General features: G+C 35.2%; 1 protein-coding gene across 2 annotated transcripts in view; it reads right to left on the reverse strand.

Annotated features, from left to right (window-relative positions):
* ABI3BP (ABI family member 3 binding protein) overlaps nt 1-27,913 on the reverse strand; it is a 166,269-nt gene that overhangs the window by 96,717 nt on the left and 41,639 nt on the right. For both annotated transcript variants that reach the window (XM_076349815.1, XM_076349805.1), the window contains exons 5-12: nt 21,971-22,152; nt 18,658-18,719; nt 13,809-13,860; nt 12,676-12,738; nt 11,496-11,591; nt 8,664-8,741; nt 2,984-3,064; nt 1,569-1,643 (exon numbers count right to left, since the gene is read on the reverse strand). In XM_076349815.1, coding sequence (XP_076205930.1) covers nt 1,569-1,643; nt 2,984-3,064; nt 8,664-8,741; nt 11,496-11,591; nt 12,676-12,738; nt 13,809-13,860; nt 18,658-18,719; nt 21,971-22,152 — 689 coding nt within the window. The remainder of the gene's footprint in view (nt 1-1,568; nt 1,644-2,983; nt 3,065-8,663; nt 8,742-11,495; nt 11,592-12,675; nt 12,739-13,808; nt 13,861-18,657; nt 18,720-21,970; nt 22,153-27,913) is intronic.

Consider the following 27,913-nt stretch of genomic DNA (forward strand, 5'->3'; position numbering starts at 1 on the left):
AGTGATTCAAGGTCACTCCAGTTAACTAGTGTAATAATTGTTTATATAGATAGCAGCAACAAGTAGTTTTGGTAGAATGAGATATTTATGACTAACACAATGATACAGTGTAGAGAAATACAGGCCTGTTATGAAAGCAGAGGTCTTGAGAAGGGGAGACACAGAATATGGCATAGAGGAGTGCAGGCATGGGATGATAAGAGATTGGGAACAGGCTTGGCACTGGAGACCCCATGCCATAAACAGCTCAGTGATGATCAGTTATGAAAACTGCACACCTGGAGCTGGAAAAAGTTTACTTTAGGGATAACAAAAAGAACACAGACATAGTATCTAACATACACAAATGGCACCATATATGGTAAATTCAGATGTAAGGTGTCTCTCAGTGGAAGAGAGAAAGAAAGAAGAGAGGAGGAAGAAATCATCAACATGAACATCATATTCCTCCCAGCACAGGACTCCAGATGCTCATAACTTGCTGAAACATCCCCACTCATGACCAACACAAGCATGAAATCACCAAGCTTAGGACCCAGAGGTGTAGTGGAAGGGTGAGCAAAACACCAGGAAAAAGGGTAGAAACTAAGAAGTTTGTGCGTTACTATTTTAATTATGTTACTGCTATTATTGAGGCTTTTTCTATATGTAAGTACTCTACCTGTATTAATATTCTTTGTTTTACTGTAAGAGTTAAATCTAGACTAATGATGATTCTTGAATTACATACACTGTTAAGATTTCCATTACACTAACAACAAATTCTTGGCTTTATATATATATATGTAAATACATATGTCTATACATGTCTATACATATATATACATACCTGTAAATATGTGTGTGTATATATAAAAATATAACTTTTTAAAAAAGAAAGAAAAGGTGTGTTTCCTCTTTGCCCATAAGAAGATTTTGACCATAACGTTTTGACCCTACCACAGGTAAAACTATTTTGAAAATGTGAGCAGTGCGATACTTTCTCAAATATCAGGCCTTTCTAAAGTGTCCTGAAGTTCATCACCAAACAACTAATGAATCCAGAAGTAAGCAAACTCTTAGGAATATTTAAACCACAACAACATCTACAAATTATGGCACTATTTTAACCAAATATACAAGTATTTGGCAAACTACATGAAAACCTACAGAACTGATGCTGGCTGGAACAGTACTCCAACTCTGAAATACAGTCAGTGTCAGAAGCTTATGGGGTACTTCCAAGAAAATTACAAAACTAAGAGTACAGATTTTAGCTAAGTATAAATTGCCATCATCATTCTATGGATAAAAGTTAGCCCATATATCCTCACGAGTTTTTGTTTGTTTGTTTTTTAAAATGAAGCATTAATCTGGAGCATCCTGTCACGACAATAAAGCAAAACCAGTCTTAGAAATAAAGAAGAAATTTGCAAATTTTGTGAAGAAAAATCTAATGTCTGCCATATTTTACATACAGAATGGTATTATTGCAGCTGAAGTATTAAAACCTACCAGCCACAGAAACAACAAAAGAATTAGATAATTTTCCACTGGAGTTTACTCAAATTTACAAAGAAAGTAATTACCAAGTTCTGTCAATGGACTTTTTGGAGCATCAGAGATTCTGGATCCAGAAGGAAGTGGCTGTATTTCATTAGAAGCTATGATAAAAGAAATAGTCAAGGCTTTACTTGATTAAGAATATTACAAGACACAGTATGGAACTATATTTTGGCTTATAAATCACTCACTCCTGAAACCAATGATATTTAATAAAAAAGAAAAAAAGTAGTTCCAACCTAGAAAAAAAAAACATAACTTTGTCACTTAAAAAGGTATGTGGAACATGAATGTAATCACCTTTTCCCTAGTCATAATATAAAGATCCATCAATCACAGGAATTCGATAATGAACATCCATCAGTAACTATGACCACCTAGTTTGAAATTAAGCAGTGACCCATCTTGATTAAATTTCATATTTCAATCTTCAAAAGCATGCAAAAACCAAGCAAGGTTGATTAAGCTTAAAAAAAAACTGATTAAAAGTTAGAATGAAAATTAGATTGACTGATGGTTTAGCTTCAATAAACTCTGGAAATCTGCTTGCAACTGTAAATTAAAAAAGATAAAAGAGAGAGTATGACATTAACATGAATCAATAGGATTATGTAAAAATATGTTTCTTGAGAAGCATTAGCAGTCCTCTTCATGGGAAGATCTGTATTTCAGTCCTGCAAATGCTGATGATCTTTTCCTTTATCATACATCATCATGTATGCCATCTGTGCTTCAGAAAAATCTAATCAAAGTTTAAAAAAACAAACAAACCAACCCACCCTCAAGTTTAAATTTGTATTCATAATTTTGCATGGTTTGGGGATTAAAATACAGGCAACAAAATCAACATTGGAGAATTTAGAATTCTGAATGCAAGAAGTAAGTAGGTGCTGCTCCAAATCACAAAACAATCAATACTACTACTTAGAACAGAAATCTCTCATTCTGACATCTCTGTGAAAAAATCAGTAGAGCTCTTTTTTCCTCCAGGACAAATACAATTATATCATGTCACATGCAATATGAAATTTTCCTTTTGCATCACTGTTGATGCTACCTAAATGAATCTGTCATCAGAAGAAAATCAAGGAGGCAATTATTTCAATTCTATCACTGAGGTTAATTTTACTGATGGAAATGTTATGTGATGTCAATCATGCAGATCACATAGACAGAAAGCATTACTTTGAAAAATAAAATTGCATCACCCAGTCAAATCTGCTAGCCATAATCATATGTATAACAGCCACAGTTCAGCCAGAGCTAGATGCATCCTGCTTTACATTTCATGTGTGAGTTGCTGGAAACACAAAGAAATTTTTAATTAGGACTTCTTTTGGAGTCAATACAAAGGGGATGCAGCAAGTAGTAGAAAAATTCTGCTGGAGATGAAAAAAACATTTAATGTACAAAGAAGGTAAAAAGCAGCAAAATTAGTTACCCAGTATGTTTTGAGTTTGCACCAGTTCGGGTTTAGGCGTTGATTTAAATTCCTTAGGTCCATGTTTTTTCTCAGGCTGAGCTAGAAGAAAGAAGCTTTATTTAATTTAGAATCCCTGTGAGCTTTTCTTTATCTACTGCCCAAAGCCCACTGCTTTTCTTACCATCATTTTATACCACCTGATCAGAATAATTTCTGCAGCAGCTCGACACCATCATGATTAATATTTATTTTTGTTTTCAGATGTGAAGTCTATATGATGTTTTGGATTTATTTTCTTGCAGTTTTACATAAGCAAAGGAAAATATAAGTCACAAAGAGCAAAGCTAAGATCAGAAGCTCACACTGTACTTCTGTTATAGCCTCCCAAATTCATTATGATATACATTATAAACAAGATCCATTATATCACAAAGTGTATTTACAAATATTTTCCCTGCTATTCTGGATTTTTTTTAATCCTTCTAATATAAAAATTATCAGGAAAAGAATAAAGATTCACCTATAATGCCTTAGCTCCTTCATCTTTCCAGTAATAATATAATAGGATTTTGACTTTCATTCTTCTAATTCTACATCTTCAGAGTAAAGCATGGGCAGTTTATTAAACAGCCACTAAATGTACCTAAACTGAATTGCTGGCCATATTTTAATAAACTAGTGCACAATTATACTCTTCCAGCTGTTTCACATAACATTTAATTCCTATGGTATGTAAGTCAAGATCACTTCTTTCCTCTCCATCTTGCTGGAGGTCCCATAGCGTTTAATCAGTCATACAGTACACACAACTGGTAATCTCAGATTGTAAGATGACAAAGCTTATTGATGTGGAACACAGGATGGTAAGGTCTCAGCCTTGAATGTGATAAGAGCATTAATTCCTTCCACAGAGCAAGTTGCACAGTATTTAGCACATGTTGGTATTTAGAGATCTTTAATATTGGTGATCAGCATCAATATAGCACTAAGTTTTAGTATTCATGCAGTTTAATAAAAGATCACTTTCTTTTTGAGATACAATAGAAGAGAGTTACTTTTGTTTTTCCAGCATGCTCTCCATGCTTTTTCCACAATCTACTGAGCATGCTTCAAGCAAGAACTGATCATGTAGATTTATAAGCTTCTTATTTCATTTCCTGAAGAAAACATGCTGTTTTCCAGATTCTAGTTACATAGATGCTACTACAGTTACAACCATTATACTATTTTCTGTTTTGGAGTATCGTGCTTTTCAGTGCCACAAAAGCTGGAATCTCCACAGACGCTGCCTTATTAGGACGCAATTCAGCTTTTAGTAAGTTAGTTACAGTGCTGTTACTGTCATTAGTGGAAGGAGGATTTCGTTCTACAAAGAAGTTAAAGCAATTTATCTCTGTGAAGCTTGTGGGAGAAAATTCACCCATAAGAGACCCAGAAACAACAACAAACATACCTCAGAAGTACCTCGGAAGTACTTCAAAAGCTAACATTTCTTATGGGTGAAATGTAATAATGAAAAAAACCAAACAAACCCACCAAAAGCAAATTCACAAATTTAGAACTCATTATGCTTTGGGGTTTTTTTTTTAGAGGTCAGATGATTTACACTCGTAAGAAGCATGTCTCTTGTCAGCTAAGGTAGCTGAGCAAACTGAACAAGAAAAAGCATGCCTAGAATTGGGACAAAAGAAACCAGGCTCTCTGTTTTGCACAGAACATTGTAGGGATGACATGAAACAACAGGAGACATTTTTGTAAAAATAGATACAGGAAGCAGAAAGTTTAGGTTTTAAAAGCTAAATTAGAGAAAAAGAGAGAAATGCCTCTGACTTTTCCAGGGCACCTGGTAAACTAGGCGTAATGTGCTGGTTCAATGGTAGCTGCAAAGTAAATGGTTAACACGACCAAGCAAGGTAAGTTACTTTACTATCACAGCATGGAATACAGCAAGAATACATTTAGGCAACATTTCTTAAACTATTTTTCCTTTAACTTCTCTTGACCCTCTCATTCATGTTCCTCTCTTTCTCCACAACTGGAATTAAGATATTCTGATGGAAGCAATAACCTCACTCCTTCTCATATCCCATGTGAGCACAAGGGGGAAACCTTCAAGGGCTGGAAGGAGGACAGGAGGAACAGAACTTGGGAAACATGGCAACAAAGGAGTTATTCCTACTAAACTTTAACCCTAGTTTGGATTCACAGGTGGTACTTTTCATTTCAAGCCTATTCTCTATTTCACAAATCTACTTTGATAAATTTCTCGTACAAACCTTTACATAAATAAGTTGCTCTTTTTTTTTTTTAAACGAGTTCTTCCATGTCCTAGACAAATGTGCTATTTCTAACTGTTGGTTAGCTCCAGTTTCCCTGTGAAGTTAATAAAAAGGCTCTCACTTGATTCAACTGAGAGAAAAAAATGTAGTGGTAGTTTGAGGTATATTAGACAGCATTTAAAATATTGAAGGGGGAAAAAAAAGGCATTATGAATTTGTGCTGTTGTGTTAAGAATAAATTAGTCCTACGTGGAAAATATTGTAACAAGCTTGGCAAAAACAAAGCATGAAAGAGCTTACTAACCAGTCTTTCCACAGAAGTGCATGCCAAGGGAGGGGAGGCCTGAAATTAAGAAAATGGTGGGATGCCTGGCTGACAAATACACCAAAAAAGTTACTGAACCACATCGCATCACAAAACACACCCTTTGACAAAGACTCAGTGGAATACAAGAGTGGCCCAGCTCATGGAGCCTTTCAGATAGTCCGCTTGCCGAAATACTTCAAGCTCCTTTCTTCCTTTCTTGCATGACTGATGACACAACGGCTGCTACAGCACGCAACAACTTTTAAATCAGCGTTTTGTGCCACTTCTGGCACCAGTCCTTAAACATTTCACAGTAAATAATTACTATGACTTACTCAAAGAATCCAGCATGATCTTCAAATAGGGAAGTCCGAATGAAATATAATGAAGTAGATCCTATTGCTAAACTCAATTAATTATGCCTATATATTACCCTGTCTCTCAAATGCAACCCTTGCAAAAGGCCGGTGCTCAGATCTCTCGCTTAAGTTACTTGTGAAAGTCTGGCTCAAATGCTTAAGTATTCAAGTTATTTTTGCATATGCAATGGCTAGACAGAAACTACACTCGAAGAACTTATTTATTCTTTTAAAGGATTCACTTTCATTTCCCTGTTTCCTGCCATTCTCTCTTTTTTTCTCTTTAACCACAGTGAATACATTCTTTAGTGTAAATAGTGTGACATACTCATACTTTAACATGAGACACTGGTGCTGTGATCAACAAAGAATGACTGAAAGGAACGATCGCCACAGAAAAGGCATGCTTCCACCACACATGGAAACCAAACCACAGAGGAAGCATGAAGTGGAGGATGAAAATGATTCTAAATATTTCAGTAAACAACTAATGGTGTGATAGCAATAAGAACATGTTTAGCTGTAACAAATGGTTACATATAATTTGTCACTAAAAACACAGTACTTGCCAATTATTATCATGTATAACGAAACACGCTATCCAACTTCATAAGCATATAATTCTGTGCTATGTCTAGAGATGACGATGTTTATGGTTAGAACTACTGCATGCCAGGTACATAAACATAATTCCAGAACACAAAGGAAAGGAAACAGAATGGACTGATTCTCTCCTCCCAAGGTGATGTATCAATTCTGGTGTCAGATTTCACACTGTTTACCTGATTAACCAGAAAATTCCAGCACAAGGAATGATGTATTTTGATTAGATGAACGCAAGCCTGAGGACTAGGATTTTGTGGGAGAGATGATTACATAAATTTATGCATTCAGTTCTCACTTTCACAAAATGGCAACGTTCTATAGAACATATTTGTAGATTGCTTGTTCTGCAGTTACTTAGACAACGTAAATAATTTAGTAAAATAACTGCAGAATTTAAGTCCACAAGAGACCTCAAACTGTAAAATAAAAAAAAAAAAGGAAAAAAAAAATTCTTTACGGGTTTTTAAAAAGTATCCACACATTTCCAATTAAAAGCAAGCTGTTTATTACACATATGCTAAACTTGTAAAGTTCAGAGCCCCCTTTGATAATAAATTCCTATGCAGGAGCATCTTTGTTTTCCTCTTAATATTTAGGATGAACAGAAAAGAGCTATCCATTTGAAGGTTTTGCAGAAAGAAATTGATGGTTAAAACTAGAATTTGGCAAATACACTTACCTATTGAGTGGAAAATAAAATTCTGCAAACATTTTCAGAGAAAAAAAATGATGGATTGTTTAATCTAAAGGACAGTTGACAATCATTACATGATTTTGCTGCATTACTTCATCCTACATCTCTTTTATTCCCTACATATTCTTTGGGAGGGTTTTCTTTTTTTATTTATTTATTTGTTTTAATTAAAGACCGAGTTGGTCTGATGATGTAAAGTATGGTATCTTTGATATACTTGAGGAATAAAATAAACACAGTCATATTTAAGGGCAGTATCTGTGTGAATCGTGTGATATCAAAGGAATAATGTGCCACACTATTTCAGCCAGCCAGGAAATACTTTATAGATGGAATAGAGTAATGCCAGCAAGATCACAAAATATGACTAAACTAAACCAAAGCAAACCTTCACTGTATTTTTTCCTCAAATTCTTTTTTCATTTTAAAGTCTTGCCACCATTCAAGCCTCCTTTCTCCCCTTTCAGCAAAGAAGTTGGCACAAGCCAACTATTGTTTCTAGTGACAGCAGAGTCAAGACTTCAGTCTCAGTTATAGAATAAAAGCCCGACTACAGAAAATGAAGAGAGGCATATGTCTTCTTCAACAATTCCAAAATGTGGGTCGATAAAGTGGGTGGAAAGTCACTCTTCATCATTTGACTCCGAGCAATTTAGTTCTGTCCAATCATTTTGCCTTCAGATTGCAAATGCTAAAATACAGGGTTATACTTGTCATACAACTTGATAAAGCAGTCTATTTATGTTACACTAACTTGTTTCCTAAGCAAATGAAGGCAGTAAATCTTGCGAGTTTTAAAAGTTCGCTTCATGTTTGTGAACGGTTTAAGAAATTAGCACCTGTGTATGCCCTTTTAAATAAGCAATATTTTTTCAGCCACAAGTAGATGATAAAAAACTTCAGTCTTCCAAATATACAAGTTAACATACATTTCACAGACACATAACATCTCATAATAGAATATGAGTCTAGGATCAAATTTTATATTCCTCTCCCATGTATGTGAACAGTTCCTATTTACTTTAATGGGACCAGTAAGTCCACAGAGAGAGTGTGGTCGAGATTAATGTGTTCAAAACTGAACTTAAATGGAACATCATGCTGTCATCCTCTGCATCTCTGAAATAGAGCTTGTTACTGTGACTGTTCCATCTTAATCTCATGCATGCATTTTGCACAATCATGCTCTCATCCCTAATTTTCTTCTTCATATATTTCATGAAAGTCAGAAGTTTGAGGTGCATCACAAGAAAACTCTTGTTTTGCCATTTTTCACAACTGTGAGGTATCCAGCACCCCACAAAGATACGGTTCTAATTCTAAGTGTTTTTATAAACCTAAAAATTGTAGGATCTGAAACTTTCCTCCAAAATTAGATTCAGATTTTTATCCACATCTACCACTCATGACTACTAATTCAGCTACATTATCCTCCCGTTTTCATTTTCATTACCTGGGAGGGACTGTGGAGAGATTTCTTGAACTTCTGGTGTTTTGGATTCAGCAGGCCATACTCGAGTTTCATTCTTAGCTAAAGGGACAAAGACATTAGAGAGTAATTGCAAAGCTGTATCTGCTTTGTTCTACTACAAATTTATTTCTGTCCCACTTCAGTTTGCCAAAGTAAACCAACATGGATAAATGTGGGAAGCTGAATGCCTTTAGGAATCAATGAACTTCCACTGCACAATCAGTACAAGCATCTATCTAGCTACGTTAAACACATGCATTTTTGGTATTGTTTTGTTCATTAAAAGATTCTTTAAAAATAAAATTTATAGCAAGAAATTTAATGCCTTACAAATCATTACTTTCACAGTGCAAAAGAGTTTTCAGTGTTTTTCATTTGTCTAGCATTTGAGCAGTAACAGCAAAAACGTTTTTCAAAATTCAAAGATGTAATATAGTTCTAAGCATTATAAAAGAATAGTCTAATAAATTTTCAAATACAATGGAATTCTCCCACTAGTCATGTCCTTATTTTCCTTTACATTATTTCTAACAATTACAGTGGTATGACAATAACCTTCTATTCCAACAGCTATAAAGATATTCCAGCAGTGGATATAGGGAAAATTAATTAATTTTGACTTGAATAATACACCTGTTGTTTTTTTTCCCACTGAGGACTAAGGCATTATGTTTTGTGGTTTTTTTTCTGGACTACTACTCTTTTAAAAAAAACTAGTAAGTTTTTGACTAAGTAAACAGAAAAAAATATTTTGAGAATTCAATAAATATGATATTCTGTGAGGCATTATTTTGACTCTTCTAAATAATAGAGAATTAGAATAATTGCAGTATGTCAGCAAATCATAATTAGTCATAACTTCACACACAGCATAAGCCTTATTGCATGTTATTGTAGACACACGTCATTCTCAGGCATCAGTGAAGGATATCTATATAGATTTGGACAATATGTCTTTCTGTCAATTATTTTACACATTTAAATTATTTCTCAGAGTATTCTTGCTTTCCAAGCAATGACTCTTCCCTGTTTTACACTCCTTTGAAATCCAGTAGTCCCTTGTGTGTACACACATGTACTTCATGTTCTCTGGTAAGCAACATATAGTAAACAGAGCAGAACAAAACATCACTTGTCTGCGCTCGTTATTTTTACAAAGGTGTTTGTGTAATCTACCATAAAGAGTGGCTCCAAACTGGCATCACACTAGCTATCTATTTTGAACATATCAGAGCATTTAAATTTAAAAGTCCAAGTTCTATGCTCAGCCAGCTGAGTAAGCTGGACATCTCTAGGACAACTGAAGCTACCTTTGTCTTCTTCCCCATCTTTTGCTCATAGCCACATTCTACCATTTTTACTGCGCACACTACTGAACCTTGACCTATCTGAAAACACAACATTGTTTTCCTGCAGAAAGATATAATTTTGCTGGTAGAAAATGAAAACAAATATAAAAGTTCTAGATACTGTAGTCCAAAGCTAATACTGGAGGTCTTAAAATATGGTTTACTAGAAGGGTTATGAAGAATGGATTTGTCAAAATATGGTCTACTGAGTTTTAATAGTACCTTTGTTACCTGCACATCATACACATGCTAAAACAATCTAGTAATGATAAACACCTTCTTTTCTGTGATTGCTGTTCAAAGACAGTATTAGTAATCAAGTTAACGATGTGATTAATTTTATCATCATGATTGAAAACCAGTAATGCTCTGTAATGTAAATACTGCAATTAAATTTTTCCACTTAGCTTAAATTTTCAGTAGCCACAGATGATGCTAATAATATTTGTCTGTCAAATGCTGGTAAATACTTCCAGATACTAATTTTTAAGGAACTCAGCCTCAGTTCAAACATATTCTTACTCAAACACACTCAAATATTATTCTACTGTGTAGCTCTACCCTTACACGTACATAGTATCTTAACAGGAACAAGCACTGCTGTTTTCTCACTGCAAAGCAAGCCAGTCTGATAATGTGCCATGGCCAGCAATGGAGTGACAGAGTAAACTAAACAAAGCGGAAATAAGAAAGGAAAAAAGTCTGACCCAGATGTTCAGAGTTCAAATTAAGTATTAAGACTAGCCAGGCCAAAAGTCATCAGCTGCAGAACTCTACTCAAGGGATCTGTGAAAGATGCACTGGGAGCATTATTAAGGTTTTTAAAGATAGTTGTATTTCCCACAATTATGCTATTCACAGATGATATGCTAATTAAGCCTCAATTAATCTTTTTCCTGCAGGTTTCAGGCACATTCACAAGATGATACACATGAAACCTGTACTGAAATGTTCCAATTTCTGGCTACCATTTTTTCATGGATTTAGTTACAGATAATAAATAAGAATCTCTTCATGAAACAATTTCTCACATATACTCAAGCCAGAACTCATATAATTGAAATTCACTGAAAATCTAGTCTTTCAAATGGACACACAAATTTCCATTTTTAAAGACCTATATTGAAAGATATAACCTATGAAAAAAATAAGTTACATTGTAAAACAAAACAAAACCCCTAAAGACCATAAACATGACTGCTTTCCCTTCTTTCCTCTATGGATCAAAGCTACTGTATTTTCTTTTAAATGGCTGCAAAATACCTTAAAAACCTGTTCAGATGTTTTAAAATAAGTGAATTTCTATGAATCCTTGTAAGTCCAAGCTAATCATTAACTAAACAAATAGAAAAAAAGAAGGTAAGAGAGGAAAAAAAAGGACTTTTCTGCTTGCATACATGATCTCACACTGCTACGCTTCTGAAACTGCTCACGAACAACACAAGCTTAGTTTGTTTCTGCTTACCCAGTTTTTTCCTGGATGCTTGAGGTATGTCATCTATTGTCAGGAGAGGAGGAAGTTTCTGCTGAGTTTCATTGAGACCTGGAACAATAAGGTGCACTACACAGAAAGATGTGTGCCATTAATTCCAGAAGAGATGAAAAATACACAGTCTGCCCTCTGAGATACGTGAGCAACTACTACTGAATCCTTGGGAGTTCAGTCTAAGTATCTGGGAAATGAGTTAGTTCTATTCAGTAATTATCACTGCCATTTGGTGCTATTTCCCCTTTATACCACTCACTGTATTACCACCATTTCACAATTAATCAGAATTTAAAACAATTCAGTACTGGAGCATACAACCCTGGAGTACTGCAGTATCACAGATGCTGGGACATTCTGTCTGGTGGGCCAAGAAGACTCAACACCAAATGCGGTTAGTAAGTATCTGTTTGATTCACATCAATACATTAAAACTCACACAAAGCAAACTTAAGCCAAAGTTATATAGTTATAGAAAGTACTTCCATATATATATAAAAAGGACTAAATGACTTCCTGAAGCCAGGAATAAATTGATCACAAGGTCCATGATGCAGTGAGCCTTTCCTATCTATTTCAGGCAGACCAGTAGTTCACCACACTAAGCACTATGTGATAGACTTTTCCCTATTTTTATGTTCAAAGCCAATATTGTGTATTCTTATAGGTCAAACAAGAACAGAAAGCATGAAACTGAATGGCTTGAGGGAAACAGTTATGCCCTGAGATCTAACATCAAGCTCTAATTGCAAGGAAGGTTATAATATACATCACCATAGCCTAATATATCAGTACAGGTTTGTCTCTGTAGGTGGCAGCATGTTATACTACCTTAAAAAAGCAAAAAGCACAACCCCTGATCTCAAGAAGATCTTTGCCACAGAACTTTACTTGAAGTATGAAAGAACTTCTTGGCTTTCAGTGACAGTATCTTCTTTTAAATGCTATGACAATAAAATGATTCTATTTCCCTTAGGCTACATCATCCTTGAACCATCGGTACCACCATAAAATACAACAATTACTGTCTGAACCAGCTGCAAAATACCCTTTGATATGCAAGGAAAGGACTATCAAGATCAAGAAAATTAAAAGTATTTACACAGTTCTAATTTTCAGGCAAAGATGAGGAAAAATAATAAAAATATCTTCTAGTCACCTAATATTGCTCCTGGCAGAGAAGAACTATCTGAAGTTTTTGACTGCGTCCGATTTTGAATAACTGTGGAGACAACACAGGGGTATTAGAAAATCATTTAAAAAAACCCCAAAACAAGAAACAAAACCACACCTGATACAAGCCTCAGCATTCTGAAAACCTTCCCTCAACTTAATACTTGGAGATGAGGACACCATCCTAATCTTTTCTGTATTTGCATTCAGTTTAAGAGACTGCAAACTGTGTTTCCTCTACATCATCTCTTAACTGTGCATCTCTTCTTTCCTCTAGCATATCAGTTTCATATCCTTGGTGAATAATGACATTCAATGCTTATCTTAATATAGGGCCAGCTCCTTGCCATTCACAAGCCTTAAAAAAAGATTCATGTGAAGTAAATGCCACTGCAGTCATGTTTTAATGGTAATTATTGTAATTTGCTTTCACACCACCCTCCAGTGTTTTCCTGTCCCTGAACTGTGAACTACCTCCAAAGATAATTTGCTTGATTTTGTTACTTAAAATTATTCACAATACAATTTCTGTTAGCAAGTTTTAATCTGCAGCTCATTTTCTATCAGCTGTCTTTAAGCACTTAATTTTCAAAGATTACACTACTATACTGCCTCTCACTACTACAGGCATTTCTAAAGGGCAATATGTTAAGTCTACTGTAGATATCTCTCTCCACTGACCAGGAAAAGGAGAAGAAGGGAGTCCAAATCAATGACTTAGCTGAAGATACCCATGAAAAAGTTTGGTAGCATGAATCTTACCCATACTGCTACCCTTCATGCCTGACTATCAAGTTATGCACAGCTGGAGATCAACATACCTGGACAATCCAGTTGAAAGAGAAAAATGGATACTAGCAGCAATCAGAACTGATTGGTATCCATTCAATGACTCAACTAAGTCATTGTTTATAATGCAATGTAATCGCTCATTTTATTAACACAGATAGGTAACAGTTTAATAGTATTTGTAATTAAAGGATATGGTAGTTTGTAAGGTTCCACCTATTATAAAAGGAAACTTTCATGACATTCACATCAGTCAGAATTTTTTTTCATTTTAATTTTAATTTAGTCTTGCAGAGCATAAGAATCAATTAAAAAAATATACAAATTTACCTTGTTTGATTATTGTGACAGGGACCAACTTCTTATTATCACGCAGTGTAAGCTGAGACAATAAGGAAAAAAAAAAAAGCCTTGGGATAACTGCCATAATAGTAATTGAACTTTATTAGTAACAAAAATAGAGGGCTCTAATCCAATACTGCGCCTGCCCCAAGTTAACACTGGATATGGCTCTGGCCCTAGTCACTGAAGGTTACGCTATTGCTTTAATTCCCATGGGCTAGTATAGTAATATTGCATTTTGATCTCCTTTTTTCAGCTTGAGATGTTTTGCTTCATAAAAACACAGTATTTGACAGCTTAGGAATCCCCAATCCTTTTTTCTTCTAAGAATCTCTTGAGCACTCACTTGGGACTAGCCCAGAAAGCTAAGAAAAGCTGAAATGTAACTACAACAAAACATCTGAAACATATGCAATTACAAATTTGGTCACAGGATATAATTATATTCTCAGGAATAGTATATTTAGAACACAAACTATTTCAGAACCAGGTGTACATTTGTAAACTATCAGCACTCCTGGGTGCATAGTGTGCTTAAAGTAGATTAACTCAGAATCATTTTATTTGTTGAAATTGTTTCCAAAGTATAATTGGCCAGCCACCCATGTTCTTCTCACATTTTTATGCTAAATACCTGGACGTTTCTGCTGTTCACTTGTCTTTGACCCAGATCACTTTTTGCCTAAGCGTGAATCTTTCCCAGCATTTTGATACCACGAAAATAAGGAACACATGAATGGACCCCACATTTATTAAAAGGAAGAAAACAGCTGATCCCAAAGATTATAAACCAGTATTCACTACCACACGTGGGTACTAGGAACAACTTCTGAAAGCTTAATAATACACTCAGGTGATGAGAGGCAGTAGACTGTAATCCCAGCAATATAAAAATACTAAATACATTAAAAGTGGATTTTTTTTTTCAGTTATATCTGAGTTACAAGAAAGAAAATAATTCAAACAATTACCTGTCTCTGTTAAATGCACACTGCTAAAGTCAGAATCAGTTAACATTCATGACATCTGGTCTACTTCACGTGAAAGAACACTTGCATGAAAATTCAGCATTTGATGACAAAGCTTTAATTATTTACCTAAGGATAACTATTTTTGCTCTACTATAAATATTAAAAAAAAAGCTTTAAAAGCAATGGTTGGATACACATCAAACACATACCAAAGCCTAAGAAGCTGCAAGAAGGCAAATCTCAACAAGAAAGATGGTCCTTTCCTCAGGGAAATGGATGGAGGCTGCTTATTCTACGAAAGCCATTACTTTCTGCTTCCTAATAATAGTTTTGCATTGGCATGAACATGGTTTGAAATTAAGTGGAGGTTTCAATCACTGTCATTAATGAAGGATACAAAATAATATTCCTTTTTTTATTGCTTACTATTTTGCCTTTATTATTAACAAGGTTTACATTTCTATTTTGCCTTCTAGTGAAAAAATTGTGTTGCACATGATCAGCTTTTGAAGTAACCCTGCTATTCATGTGACTAACAAGTGGGATGAAATGCATTTATTGGAAGAAGGTGTTCATTTTATTGTATTTCTCATCAGGAGCCCTACAATCAAATAAACAGCTCTCAAGTTGTAGTGAGCACTCGTGTAACTCCAGTGCGCAACTTCTAATCATAATTATTATCAGTCCTTTTACTAGTAAAAAGTTCTTATATTGACAAAAGCATCCTTTCTTTGTTGAATAATAATGGATGACTGTAATGACAGCAATATGAAAATGCTAAATACATTAAAGTACATTCAAAATTTAGTTTCTCACTCAAGAACAAATCATTGACATGAAATCCGTGTTCCACAGCTGCTGTAATTATACGGCTCACGGGCACGAAACTGCAAGTGCTGCACTTGAAATCTACCACCATGTTGTCAATCCTCTCTTAGTCTCCAGAAAGTGACTACTTTAGATATTTCTATGTCTAGTAAAATTTACTGCTTGGACAAACTATTTCAGAAACATGAGCATGTCATCTGTAGGAACGGCACTATTAACTGTATTTTCCAGACAGAGAATATAGAGCATATAGGTATTAGGAACATTAGTTATTAAAAGGACTGTGGCATCTCCATGAATGAAGATGGCAAATAAGGTATTTCTTAATTTCAGAGGAAAATTAGAGATGTAAGTTATACCATAAGTCAGGCATCTTAACTTCTGACCATATACCTATGGCATATTGCATAAAGGACTGCAGTTCTCAGACATTCTGTCAAATGGCATACGGCAACATTACTTTAAGAGACACTTGTTCTTTCTGCCTCTCTTATATTCCAGTACTCCAAAAAGCCACAAGTAACTGGCATACATATAAGAGACTCCTCAAGGAAGCATGACAGTCAACCTGGATTGGATAAGTTTTGGAGAAGCAGGCATGTTTTCTTCCAGAGTTTAACAAATGATAGAAGCTATGAGTCCCACTTTTTGGCTGGAAAAATTGAGGAGGACCCCACCTTTCAGACTGACATTATGAAATTACAGGAACCTAATCAGACAGAAGAGGAAATAAATTTCTAAATTACTGCGTAATCTCCACCCTACCACCACCCATTGTTTATGGAAGGAAAAAAAATGACCATCCCTAGAGCTCTCCTTTTCTTCCCCTCTCATTAGTTGTAGCTCACACAGCCCCAGGAGCTTAGTCAAACTTAAAGGATGAACCTGCCAAAAGAAACACAAGCTGGTATGTGACCGATGTTGAAAGGGCAGAATGACTAGATGGATCGGTAATGTTGCTTTAACAAACATCCTTTAAAAATGTCTCCTTACAGAGAAGTTAGAACCATGCTGATATGAGCCAGTTGTGTCTTTGGAGCAAAATAAGGCACAAACAAAGCTTGGCCTAAATAACACTCATTATGGCTTTGCACTGATGATGCGATTGCACCACTGAAACATACCCCACCTAATACTGTGGAAACTGAAGTAATATCGTAAACTTAAAAGCTGGCCACTATCTGCTTCCCAGCCTTAGTTTTATGACTTTTTGCACCACTAAAGTGAGAATGATAAGAGAATTTTTAGAATAATCCACGGAATGTTTTGATGATATTTCTGTGGAGGGTGATAAAGCAGTACTGCTCTGGAGCTAAGCCCTGTGAAGCTGACTAAAAAGACTAGATGTTGGCTCCAGTCCTCCTTTCATGCTTAAGCTGTGCAAATATTTGGAAAACTGTTTTAGCTCACTTTCTCAGGACTTCTCTTGCATAAATAGAATCCCTACTTCCACAGAAGCAGAATAACAGGGTCAGGGTCCTGGCACACAGGGTTTGCTAAGAGGAAGAAAGGAACTCAGCTTGCACTCCAGATGCCAGAATGAATTACCTGGTCTTGGGCTGTCATGTGTAACTTTAAAGATGCTTATGAGACCAATGGGAAGAACAGTAAAGTTGATTTCATCAACAACATAATGAGATGAGCACCTTCCTGAGTATCTAATCAACTGGCTTCATATTACTCACAGATAAAACATTTTCTCTTGAGTGTGAGATATGACTATGTTTCCAACAACCTAAGCATTATTCTGCTCTAACTCTGTATGTAATGTTATAATTAAAGTATTACTGTCCTAAATGAATACCTAATTATTCCTACAAGAAAATGTATGTAATGGACTGTGGTTTGATTCCTGAAGGAATTCCAGGTCTGATAATTACAGACCATTTACAGTATTGTACAATGTGAAGAATGAACAATGAGAAACCATACATGACCGTTTCCTACCATGAAAACACTTGGAAAATCAGAGACAGAAGAGAATTGTGAAGAATGGATTGATCCCTTATAATAATCACTCATGAGTCATCCCTTAAAAATGTCTGAAGTAACAAGGATTTCTACAACTTTTCTTGGGAAGTTATCCCATAGTCTACCTCATGGATAGTACCTCGAAAACAAAGCAGAACAAAAAAAACCCCAGAAGATTAGCTGCTGAAACTTGCACTTTGATGAAAAATGAAGGAAAGGAAATATGAAGAAACCAATTTGATCTCATAGAAGAGGAGGTAATGCTCAGAAGTTATGAATAAAATGTCTATTTTTCACTGTATTAAAGCTAGTCTACTACTAGGTTCAATCTACAGATCCTTCATTTTTGCTTCAGCTCTTGGAAGCAAAAAGTATCTGTGTATGTAAATCCACAAATGTATGAAACCCACCCATGCTTGCTTGATAGCTGTTATGGCAATGCCAGATGAGAAAAAAAAAATGGAATGAATAAATATTTATATTTATTTATTTAAAAAAAAAATCTTCAAATGCTTTGATGAAAGTTAAAAATTCTACCTTGCCACCTGCAAGGATTTAATGAACTGCCTAGCAATCTCGATAAGCAAGTTAAATTGCCCTTTCCAGCTTCCTCTGGTTCTGCAAACACTTGTCTCACATATGAGAACTGTCAGTGAATTCAATGGGATGACTAATGATTTTAGAAGACCTGGGTATACACAAGATTACTCTATAAAATAACAGCACTACCTTATCACAAAATGAACTGACCACCAGAAATATCACAGGTTAACAAACCTGACTACTACAAAGGGATAAGCAAATTTTAATGTTTAGAATCTACACATGGAAACCATCAGCTTCATCTTTGTTAAACAGGAATCAGTAGATGTAATCATCTCAGCTACAGTTCTCAATCATTTTATCAATCCACACATATAAACAGTTATCTAGTCTTAGATTTAACAGATTTTTTATATTGGCAATATGTGGCCATAATCTCTTTCTCACTTTACTGTAACAGAGAAGCAAAAATTTGACCATACAAAATACAAATCTGGTATAAAAAACAAGACTGTTTTGCATACCTGTGTTTGGGAATTAGGTACCAACTTGTACATATTCTGGAGTTGTCCATTTACTTTTTTATCTGATTTGACAGAAAGAGGAATAAATACACAGAATTACTTTTTGTTTTGTCCAAAGCAAAGCAAACCAAGTTTATTCACCTTTTTCAATAGCTATGAAAGTTAAAGACTTAATTACAAGGTAGATTAATTACAAGGTAGAAAAACACACCATGTAACAGTTTTGTTTGGTCCTGTTTCTCCAGTTTAATTAATTTATCTGCAAAGCCTCCTCTTCACATTTTGATAGAGAAGAAATGAAATGTATTCTTGTTCTCCTCCAACAGGGATAAGAGAGCTGAGGTGGTCTTTGGGACTTACTAAGGAGAAGTCAGAGGTGCCTAAGAGGATTCTTTAATAAAATGAATGTAACCACAACACTAATATGCAAGGAAGAAACTTGAAAGAGGAATTTCTGCATCCCATCTGTCAGGCTGGTACTAGGACTGGCTAAAAGCAGCATCTTTTAAGGTCTCCAATAGTTAGTCTTGCTTTTAAATGCACTCTTCTAAAAAAAATACACATTTAGCACTGGCAATACAGAACAGGCATATCACTTCTCTTTGGGTCTGACATGGTTTCCTTTATCTCAACATATGAACAAAGTAACCCATGGATTTAATCTCTGAAATTTTTCTCTTAGGTTTTTCCTCTTAGCTTCTTAGTATTAGAAGCTTCGTGTGATGCAGCTGTTAAGTACAGAGGAGAAACAGGCCCTCCCAGTATCTCTTATATTCTAGCATGATGCTTCAAACTTTGTCTACATATTCCACCTTTACACTTTTCTGTTCCCTTTCCATCGACAGGCGTGTAAAAAAGAATCAAGCTAAATGTTATCGTATTTCTTCACAATTCCATCCAAAACAGATAAGCAATAGAAAAAAAAATCAACTATAAAGAAATATCAATTGAAAGACATTTCAGTTGACAAGCTATCCTGAAAAATAATCTTTCAAAGTGCTTGATACTTCTCAGGAACAGGACCTACTATTGTCCTAAAGACAAGGGAAAACTGACAAAAGTTTCACACTGACTTCATGAGAAAATCATGTTAAGATGGTCAGAAATAATCTACTTTCATCTCTTTTGATAAATTTTGGTTAAATAAATGTTGAACATTTGCCATGCCTTTTATGTCTTCCTCAAATCATGAATTAAAAACAGATTCTCTTCCCAACCCCTCCCAACATGTTTAGTATATAACAAAAATTTGGCCTGTGGATTCAACAAATACAAGAACATGCAACAGGAATTTCAGTGTATAGTCATTTATATATTCTTCAGTGAGGAAAGAAAATTTACAGTGAAGGATGTTTGGTTTAGGTTGAGATGCTTCTTAATATATGAAAAGACCTTGAGTTGCTACAAGACAGTAAGTTAAAACAGAAAAAAAAGTGGCCACTTTTGCTGATTGCTAAACTCCTATGCAGACAGATGGCTACAAATTTATAATAAATGTTCACTCTCTGTTTACTGCCCACAGTTTCTGTATCTACCTACTACGCACTGACAATATGAAAGGCTTGAATCTGAAAGGTGCTGTCAACTTTCCAATTACAAGATACTTTATCAGGAGACCAGAATGTAGACATACAGGGTAATAGCAAGCTCCCTGGATTTAGTTGCTGCAGAAGCACCCACTGAATACACAAGTCTACATTCTAGGAAAAAGAAATCTCATCTACATAGAATATGAACTCTTACAAGAAAGTATCTTTCAATCCAAATCAATCTATCTCCCTAACTTACAAGAATGATTCTTCTGGCCTATTAAAAATGTATAGTGTCTGTAAGAAACAGCATTTAGAAATACATTATATACAAAGAGCAAATTTGGTGATGCCAGTGGACATTTCAATGTCTCGAACAAAGTATTACACTATAAACACTATGCACTCTTCATTCCCTCCTATTTTAAGTGCTCAAATATATTCCAGCACTCGCTCTACAAATGACTTTAAAATCTTTAAAATGTAGGAAAACCAGCCATTTTAGTAAGCCTTTTTTAGACCTGTGAAACAGAGTTTCTTTTTGTGAGGCAGGTATGGGAAAAGACTACCACCATTCTCCACTTTAAGCTCATAGTATAACAATGGCATTATTCTGGACTGCTAAAATGACTCTACGGGCACTGGGCAGGTTCTTCAAAGTTACAGCTTTCTAATTTATGATGAAGGCCAGCAAAGTTCTTTATTAGGGAGTATGAGGGCTTTTGCAGTGTTACAAGCCACCCTACTGCTCCCCTCCCTTACCCTCAAGTATATCAAGCTGTGTAACTCGCCTACAACTTGAAACTGAGGTCCAAATCAAATTTCAGCCAGAAATCTCATATGAATAAGGCTCTCTTATGAGTATTCCCATTCTTCACATTTCGAGTCAAGCTAGAAATACTGAGCATAGGAGTTTGCAGCATCTTCTGACCAGCATCATGCTCAGAAATACCTTTATGTAAATGCTTGAGGAAAATAAATGAAATTGGACAATGTCTGTTAAGTCCTCTCTTCGTCTTTAAAAGGAGGAAGACTCTGCTGCTGTGTATTTCCTCCATTGATAGCAGTGATTCTTTGAGCAGTACATGTTTTTTCAAGGGTTAATTTGATGTCACTTTGCCTGCATTGTCTTGGGACTTTGGAGAAGAAGCTTAAAATATGACTGAGAGAACAGCCAGAGATGCCATACACCGCCTCCATGAAAATCCAAACAAAAGCATACATGAGAGTGTATGCTTCAAACACAATTTATATAATTCCTTGACTGAAAATTAGCTTCAAATTCAACTTTCCAGCAGAGTCTTAAAGGGCCCATTGTGTTGCATGCTGGATAGGAGAGGCCCTGTCTGGCTTTTAACCAGCTTGAACGTAAAAGCAGATATAAAAGAAGATTCAAACAAGGATAATACTTTCCATCAACTCAAGTTAGTAATGATCTTCTTATCCAAGGCCCAAGGAAAAAGCTTGGAATCCAGCTAGGAGTATAAACATACATACTCAACACTTTATGTGTATCTAAACTAATCACTGTTAGAATTCTACCAGCCTGCAGCAGATCCTCTACTATTTGCAATGAGAACAACTTTCAGAAAGGTAGGTAGCAGTTTTTCAAACACAAACTATTTCTAGCTTCACCAATTCCTAAAAGAATTTGTTAGGGGCATAAGGGATAGCATTTAAACAATGAAAACATGATCAGTAGCTTACTTTAAGTAATACCATAATAGAGGAAAAAATACTGTCAAACTGAGTAGCTATTTGATTAACTATTGCCAAATACTTACTAGACAGAACTGTCTTATGATTGAAAGTCTTGCTCCAAATACTATCCTCTACGTTGTCTTTAACTCCAAATTCATAAAGTGTGTTTGGCTTCAGATTGTCCACCACCGTCTCTGTAACTGGGCAAAGCTGAAAAACCCATTTCTTGTCTTTATCCTTTTCTCTGTAGCGAACTGTATAGAACCTGCTCGACAAAAAAAAAAAAAATTTTTCTTCACAAAGAAACTCACTACAACTACTTTCATTAGGAATTACTAAAATTACTTCTACCCACCATTGTTCTGGTTCTTTCTGGCCCCTTATGGTTATCAAATATCAGAAAGGCCAGTGTATCTTCCCTGCAAATGTAGTGCTAGCCCAGTAATCTCCTAGATACATATATGCTCCCAATCATACAGACCCCGACATTAGGAGTATTATATAAAGAGCGAAAGAACAGTCTCCTTATTCATAACCAACCGTGTGTGTGGTTCTGACCACAAACTGCAAGCTCGTTTTGCAAGCAGTTTCTGTGATTCTGACGTATGCCAGAACCAGTCAATTGAATCATGAGTCTATTAGTCAGGAAGCCTCAACCAATTTCTCAAAATCTTCTATATCCGTCCAGGGGAAGGTGTTCCCCTCAAAATTAGTCCAAAATTATTCTCAAGGGAAAACCAGTAATAGTTGACATTTATATAATACATTCCTCATTCAGTGATCCCATTATGTATTGCCCACACTTCAAATGAGAAAGTAAACCAAGACATTACTTTCAGCAGTTTAAATCAATAACGTGATGAATGCTAACAGATTATGAAACTGCCCAATTCAATCAAGCAGCACCACCCTGAAAAAGTATGACTGCGATGCTAACCACTATAAAATAACGCAATGTAAATGGTGAGTTATGGCACAAGAACGCCACTGCCTGCTACAGTCTCATTTTCAATATACATATTGTATCACTGCCAGAATGGGGTGGGGTTTTCTGTTTTTGTAAAAACAAATCTCAGAGAGATTTGGCAACTTTTAAATCCAAGTATTACTGAAAATTGTTACACATAACATAAATAAAGCATATCCATTGTCCATATCCATCTTACATTTACATCGGCTGAAAAAGGATGAATTCCATCCAATTGCATTTTTCCACACTTCAATAAAGCAAATTAAGGCCATAAAACAAACACAACTCTAAAACCCCAGGTACGTGTCCAAGAATCATTCAGAAGCAAAAAGAAAAAGAAAATTGGGTTATGAGATTTAATCCAGGTATTATATAGGAAAATATATGGAGAGAAAGGAAGGGACCTTAAGAAAACAACCAAAAAAAGTTCTTTTATCAACTGAAAAGGTATCAAAGGTCTAGATTAAAATGACTTAATGGACCAACTATAATACTGTCAATGCACAAAGCTGCTTTTGCCAAAGTTACAGAAGAGCACTTCCAGAGTAGAGTATATGTGAAAGATGACTGTTGAGTACAGGGAAATTCCCACTTCATTATTAAAACACAATCTAAGACTGGCAAGTGCCAATCATGGAAAATATTTTCATACACAAAGACTCACTTTGTTTACATAATTTATCTCATAACTGTCAAACTTGTTTTCTTGGCACCAAAAATATAGGTTCTCCTGTTTTAGTTGCTGTAATTCAGCTCATTCAGGTATTCTGCCAGGTTACAAAATTAATATTTATGTTGGCTCACATAACTCTCTTCATTAGCTGTACTACTTTGCGTTCAAAACAAGCCATAGTCTAACCCAAACCTTGTAAAGGAAAGAAATATAAGTAGTGAATATCCTCTCTCCTCTTATCAATTCCTGGAGTACGAAGTAATAATCTGCATCCTTACTTCTGGGATCTACTCAAATTTCATGTCAAGCGATGTAAGATCTAATTATCAGTTGGACTGACAAAGAATGTTTTTAACAAGAAATTATTGGCAAGATTAAAATGAGGAAAATTTCTCCTTCATCCTCTTAATCCTTTCATACATAGTAACACAGACATTAACAGACAAGAAAAGCTTACTTGAAATCTGTCACTATCTTGCAAAGGACATAACAGTAATAAACAAATCCCATCTGCAACATAAATGCATCTTGCTGGACCCCATACAGTCTCTTGGTAAGGGATTTAGAATAGGTATAGATAGATCTATGATCAAAATATGAATCACAAGTAGAAGTAGTCACTTTCTTCCCAGCTTGCCTGAAAGAGGAAATTTCATTTGTTTTCATCTTCATCCTTACCTTTTCCTACCTGTTTTAGTTGAATGGGGTAGAAGTAAAGTGATTGTATATGATGGAAAGAAAAGAGTATACTGATTCATTTCAGTTATTTAACAGTGTAAATGAATAGCTGCATCAGAAACGAGGAGGAAAAAACCCCATCAAAAACTTGTTCATAATGAACAGGCTTTTAAGTGGCTGCTCCCACTTGCTTCTACTGTAGAAAATGTTCTATTTTTGAATACTGTCTCCACACCTGCAAATTCCTTCTCCCTAACATCAATTAAAATACCGAGAACACTTGCATGTCAAAAAAACATCTTTCACTAAAATTCAAGGCTATTAAAAATCTGACAAGAAGATTTTCATAGTTGTGCCAAACTGTGCAATTAGAAATAGAAACATATAGCATAGAAGAAATGTGCTCTCAACTCCAAGATTTCCAAGCCTGTAAAAACTTCACCAAGGGTGTAATTATTTCAGTGGAAACTTGCCACAACGAGTACTAAAAACACTGACTGTGATGACAGAATTTCCTCAACCATTTCAATAAAAAGCAACCAAAATGAAGTTGCATTTCAAAATTTGCAAGTCACAATCATTTGAGTATTAAAAATATCCAAATTGTAAACAACATGCAATCTTTTGTTTATAAAGTATGAATTCAGAAATGCCAAGTTTTGTCGTTAAAGAACAACAATTCATTGTTAAACCAGACCAAAAAGCTGCCAAATACAGTGCAATTTCAGTGCCTGCCTGAGAACATTCTACTGATTAAATTTTCCTGTCATTTTAATTTCTCCCTTTTTCAAGCCTTCCTTTCAGAAAAAATACAGTATCAAACAATCAACACATATAGTTGAAGACACGAGAAAGCAGTAAAATCCAGTCACCACTCACGTATATCCATCCCCTTATGGTAGTGACATACACACACAAAATTTGCGCAGCTGGCCTGCTATGTGTATCAGAAGCTGCAAAACTGCTTCTCCTGGATTGCAAACATTCAGAGAAACCTCTCCATAGATTCCCCCCAAAAATGAGAGAAGGCAGGCTGGAATGGAGCACAGCCACATTCACATAGAGGGGAAAGGTACACTACACTGTTTCTCAGATAAAACACTTCCCATTGTGAGGCAAGAATATGAAAAACTGATTGCATACTGCAGGGCCCTAATAACTAATATGAAAGTAATACACTATTCAAGTAAAGTGTAATTGGAACAGTCCCGGGAAAGCTATTCACAGCTGTGAATGCTAGTTTGATGTTTCAGCAAGGAGGTGGCACACCCAGTTACACTGGGTGAGAATTTATTTTGATCTAGATTCTCAGCATGTACAAAGACCTGGCAATATTTAACTGCTTTTAATTTTGATTCTTTATTTGTTTTGGTGGGGGATATGAAAAGGGTACATTTTATCAGAACAATGTTTAGTGAATAGCACCTATATTCCTATTTACAATAAATACTAATAAAAAGATTTCAGGGTTCACTTCACTTCTTTTCCAGCTAGCACTCTATAAAACATTAGACCTCTCTTGTTAAGCTCCATAAAAATTAATCTCTTTCACTCTCTCCCTAGCAGGCAATCTTTCACCCATTAGAAGATACCTCCAAGCAAACCACCATGGGGACTGTAGAGAAATTTTACCTCCCTCCTTTTTACTAGACAACTGAAAGGATAACAAACTCCAACAATTTAAACAGAAGGTGTCATGAGCAGGTGAGGGATACTGTTCCACTCAGAGTTAATTGCTGTAATTAAGCCAACCAAAAAAAAAAAACCCACAGGAAAGAAATAAAGAGCCTACATTTGCCAAGGCAGCCTCTCTCCATAAGCATTTGTGCAGCACCATGATATGTTTAATGTTCGCATTCTTGAAACTCTCTCTACACTAGAGCTTTAAGTGTTCTTCTACAATATTCGGACTTCACTTGCCTCCACCTATGATGCACATAAAATGTGAAATAACGGCAGAACTAAAAGCAGCAAAACCAATCTCATCATTTAAAGGAAGCCACAAGAGTACGATATTACTCCATAGGCCAACCACCATAGTGATTACTATATCTGCAAATCTATGTAAAAGACTATCAGCCTGATACAAAAGGATGTTTCTATCCTTTCTACATTCAGTTTACATAGTTGGTTTTTTTAAACTCCACAATGCAAGGCAGTGAAACCTCTTCTTTCTCAGCTTAGAGCTAGCCTTTTTATTACACAAGAAATCAAAATATGATGACCATTTTAAAGAAGCAGCCCACAGGGTTTTTGCTTTTGAAATGAAGGAAATCTCGCTCACTGCTAAGAGAAGCAAAATTCTAGGATAGATAGGCAAAACTTTAAGTTTTCATATATCAGTATGAATGACACTGTCTTGCCAAGAATTCCAGTGCTATTTTTCCAATTGTTAACCAAATCTCTTTTCAGCCAGATTCCCAGAAAATGCTTGCACAGTCAAATATTTGGGTACAAACAATTAGATACTGGAAATCTTATAAGGCAGATGGTTTTATGAGGTTTCCAGATTAGGTCAGTTTGTATAAATATCATGGGTTTATTTGGAACCAGATCCAAAACAAAACTCCAAACAATTTAATCATGACTATTTTAGTCACACATAACACTAAACAAACAATTAAGCCTTGGAGATATAAGAACATTCCTGCTCTGTGCTTTTGTGTTGCCATAGATAAAAGATTATAAAACATATTGCACTTTTGTGCATAGGAATGTAATCAGACTTTTAAAAAAAGACTATTAGCATACACATACATTTATTTGTTTATAGTTAGACTTCATTAGAAGCACAGCATCCATTTAGTGTTAGAAAGTAATAAAAGAAATGGTTTGAACTATGATTTTTCAGATACTGAGTGTTTCACAAATTGGCACATGAAGTGGATTATAGTGTTTCCTTTTTGTTACCAAGTTTACTTTAAAGTAACAGACACTGACATATATAAAAAGATGGAAAGAATTACATCGCTGATGGCTACCAGTTAAGTTTGCAAAGCACTTTCTAATTTAGTTTTCACTTTTACATTATCACTAAAGTTCACTTTTTTTACTTAAATTTTTTAGTAGAACGACTGAAATTAATTGAAGAGTTAGGGGTTCTGAAGAATGAGAGGCTGACCACCAACAAATCTTTCCATGTTTAAACGAGCGTTCAGCATATACTCCCACAGCAGTAACTCAAAAGCATCTGAAACTCAAAAAGTTTATTTGCTGCAGTATGTTTTCCTTAAGAAATTCTGCTAAGTTTAAAATACATTTTCTGACATTTGCAACACAAAATATGATTAAGTTGGCAGCTGCTTAGTAACACAGATTTGTACATAGGCACAAAAGGAGATGCATGCACATATCTTTCTGAATTTAGGGTTTTAAAAACCCTACTTCTATGTGCTGTACAACATAAAGAGTCAGTATGGATTCTTCTCTGTTTTTTGCTCTCTATTTTTCTTACTTTCTTTTTTTTAAAGCATCAGATACAAATTAAGTAAAACAAAATCTGTACTACTCACAAATATGACATTAGGACATTTAAATCACAGGCAAACAAATTTAAACAATTGTTTATTGTTTATTCACATAAATGTAATTTTGTCAAAATTCTTAACTTAGATATATTTCACAAAAAAACCCATACCTTCAGGTTTTAATTTTCTATTTCACATGTATCTGAAAGCATGTTTGTTTTTCTATACAATCCACTCA

The sequence above is a fragment of the Aptenodytes patagonicus genome, chromosome 1 (genome assembly GCF_965638725.1).
Source record: "Aptenodytes patagonicus chromosome 1, bAptPat1.pri.cur, whole genome shotgun sequence".
Taxonomy (NCBI): domain Eukaryota; kingdom Metazoa; phylum Chordata; class Aves; order Sphenisciformes; family Spheniscidae; genus Aptenodytes; species Aptenodytes patagonicus.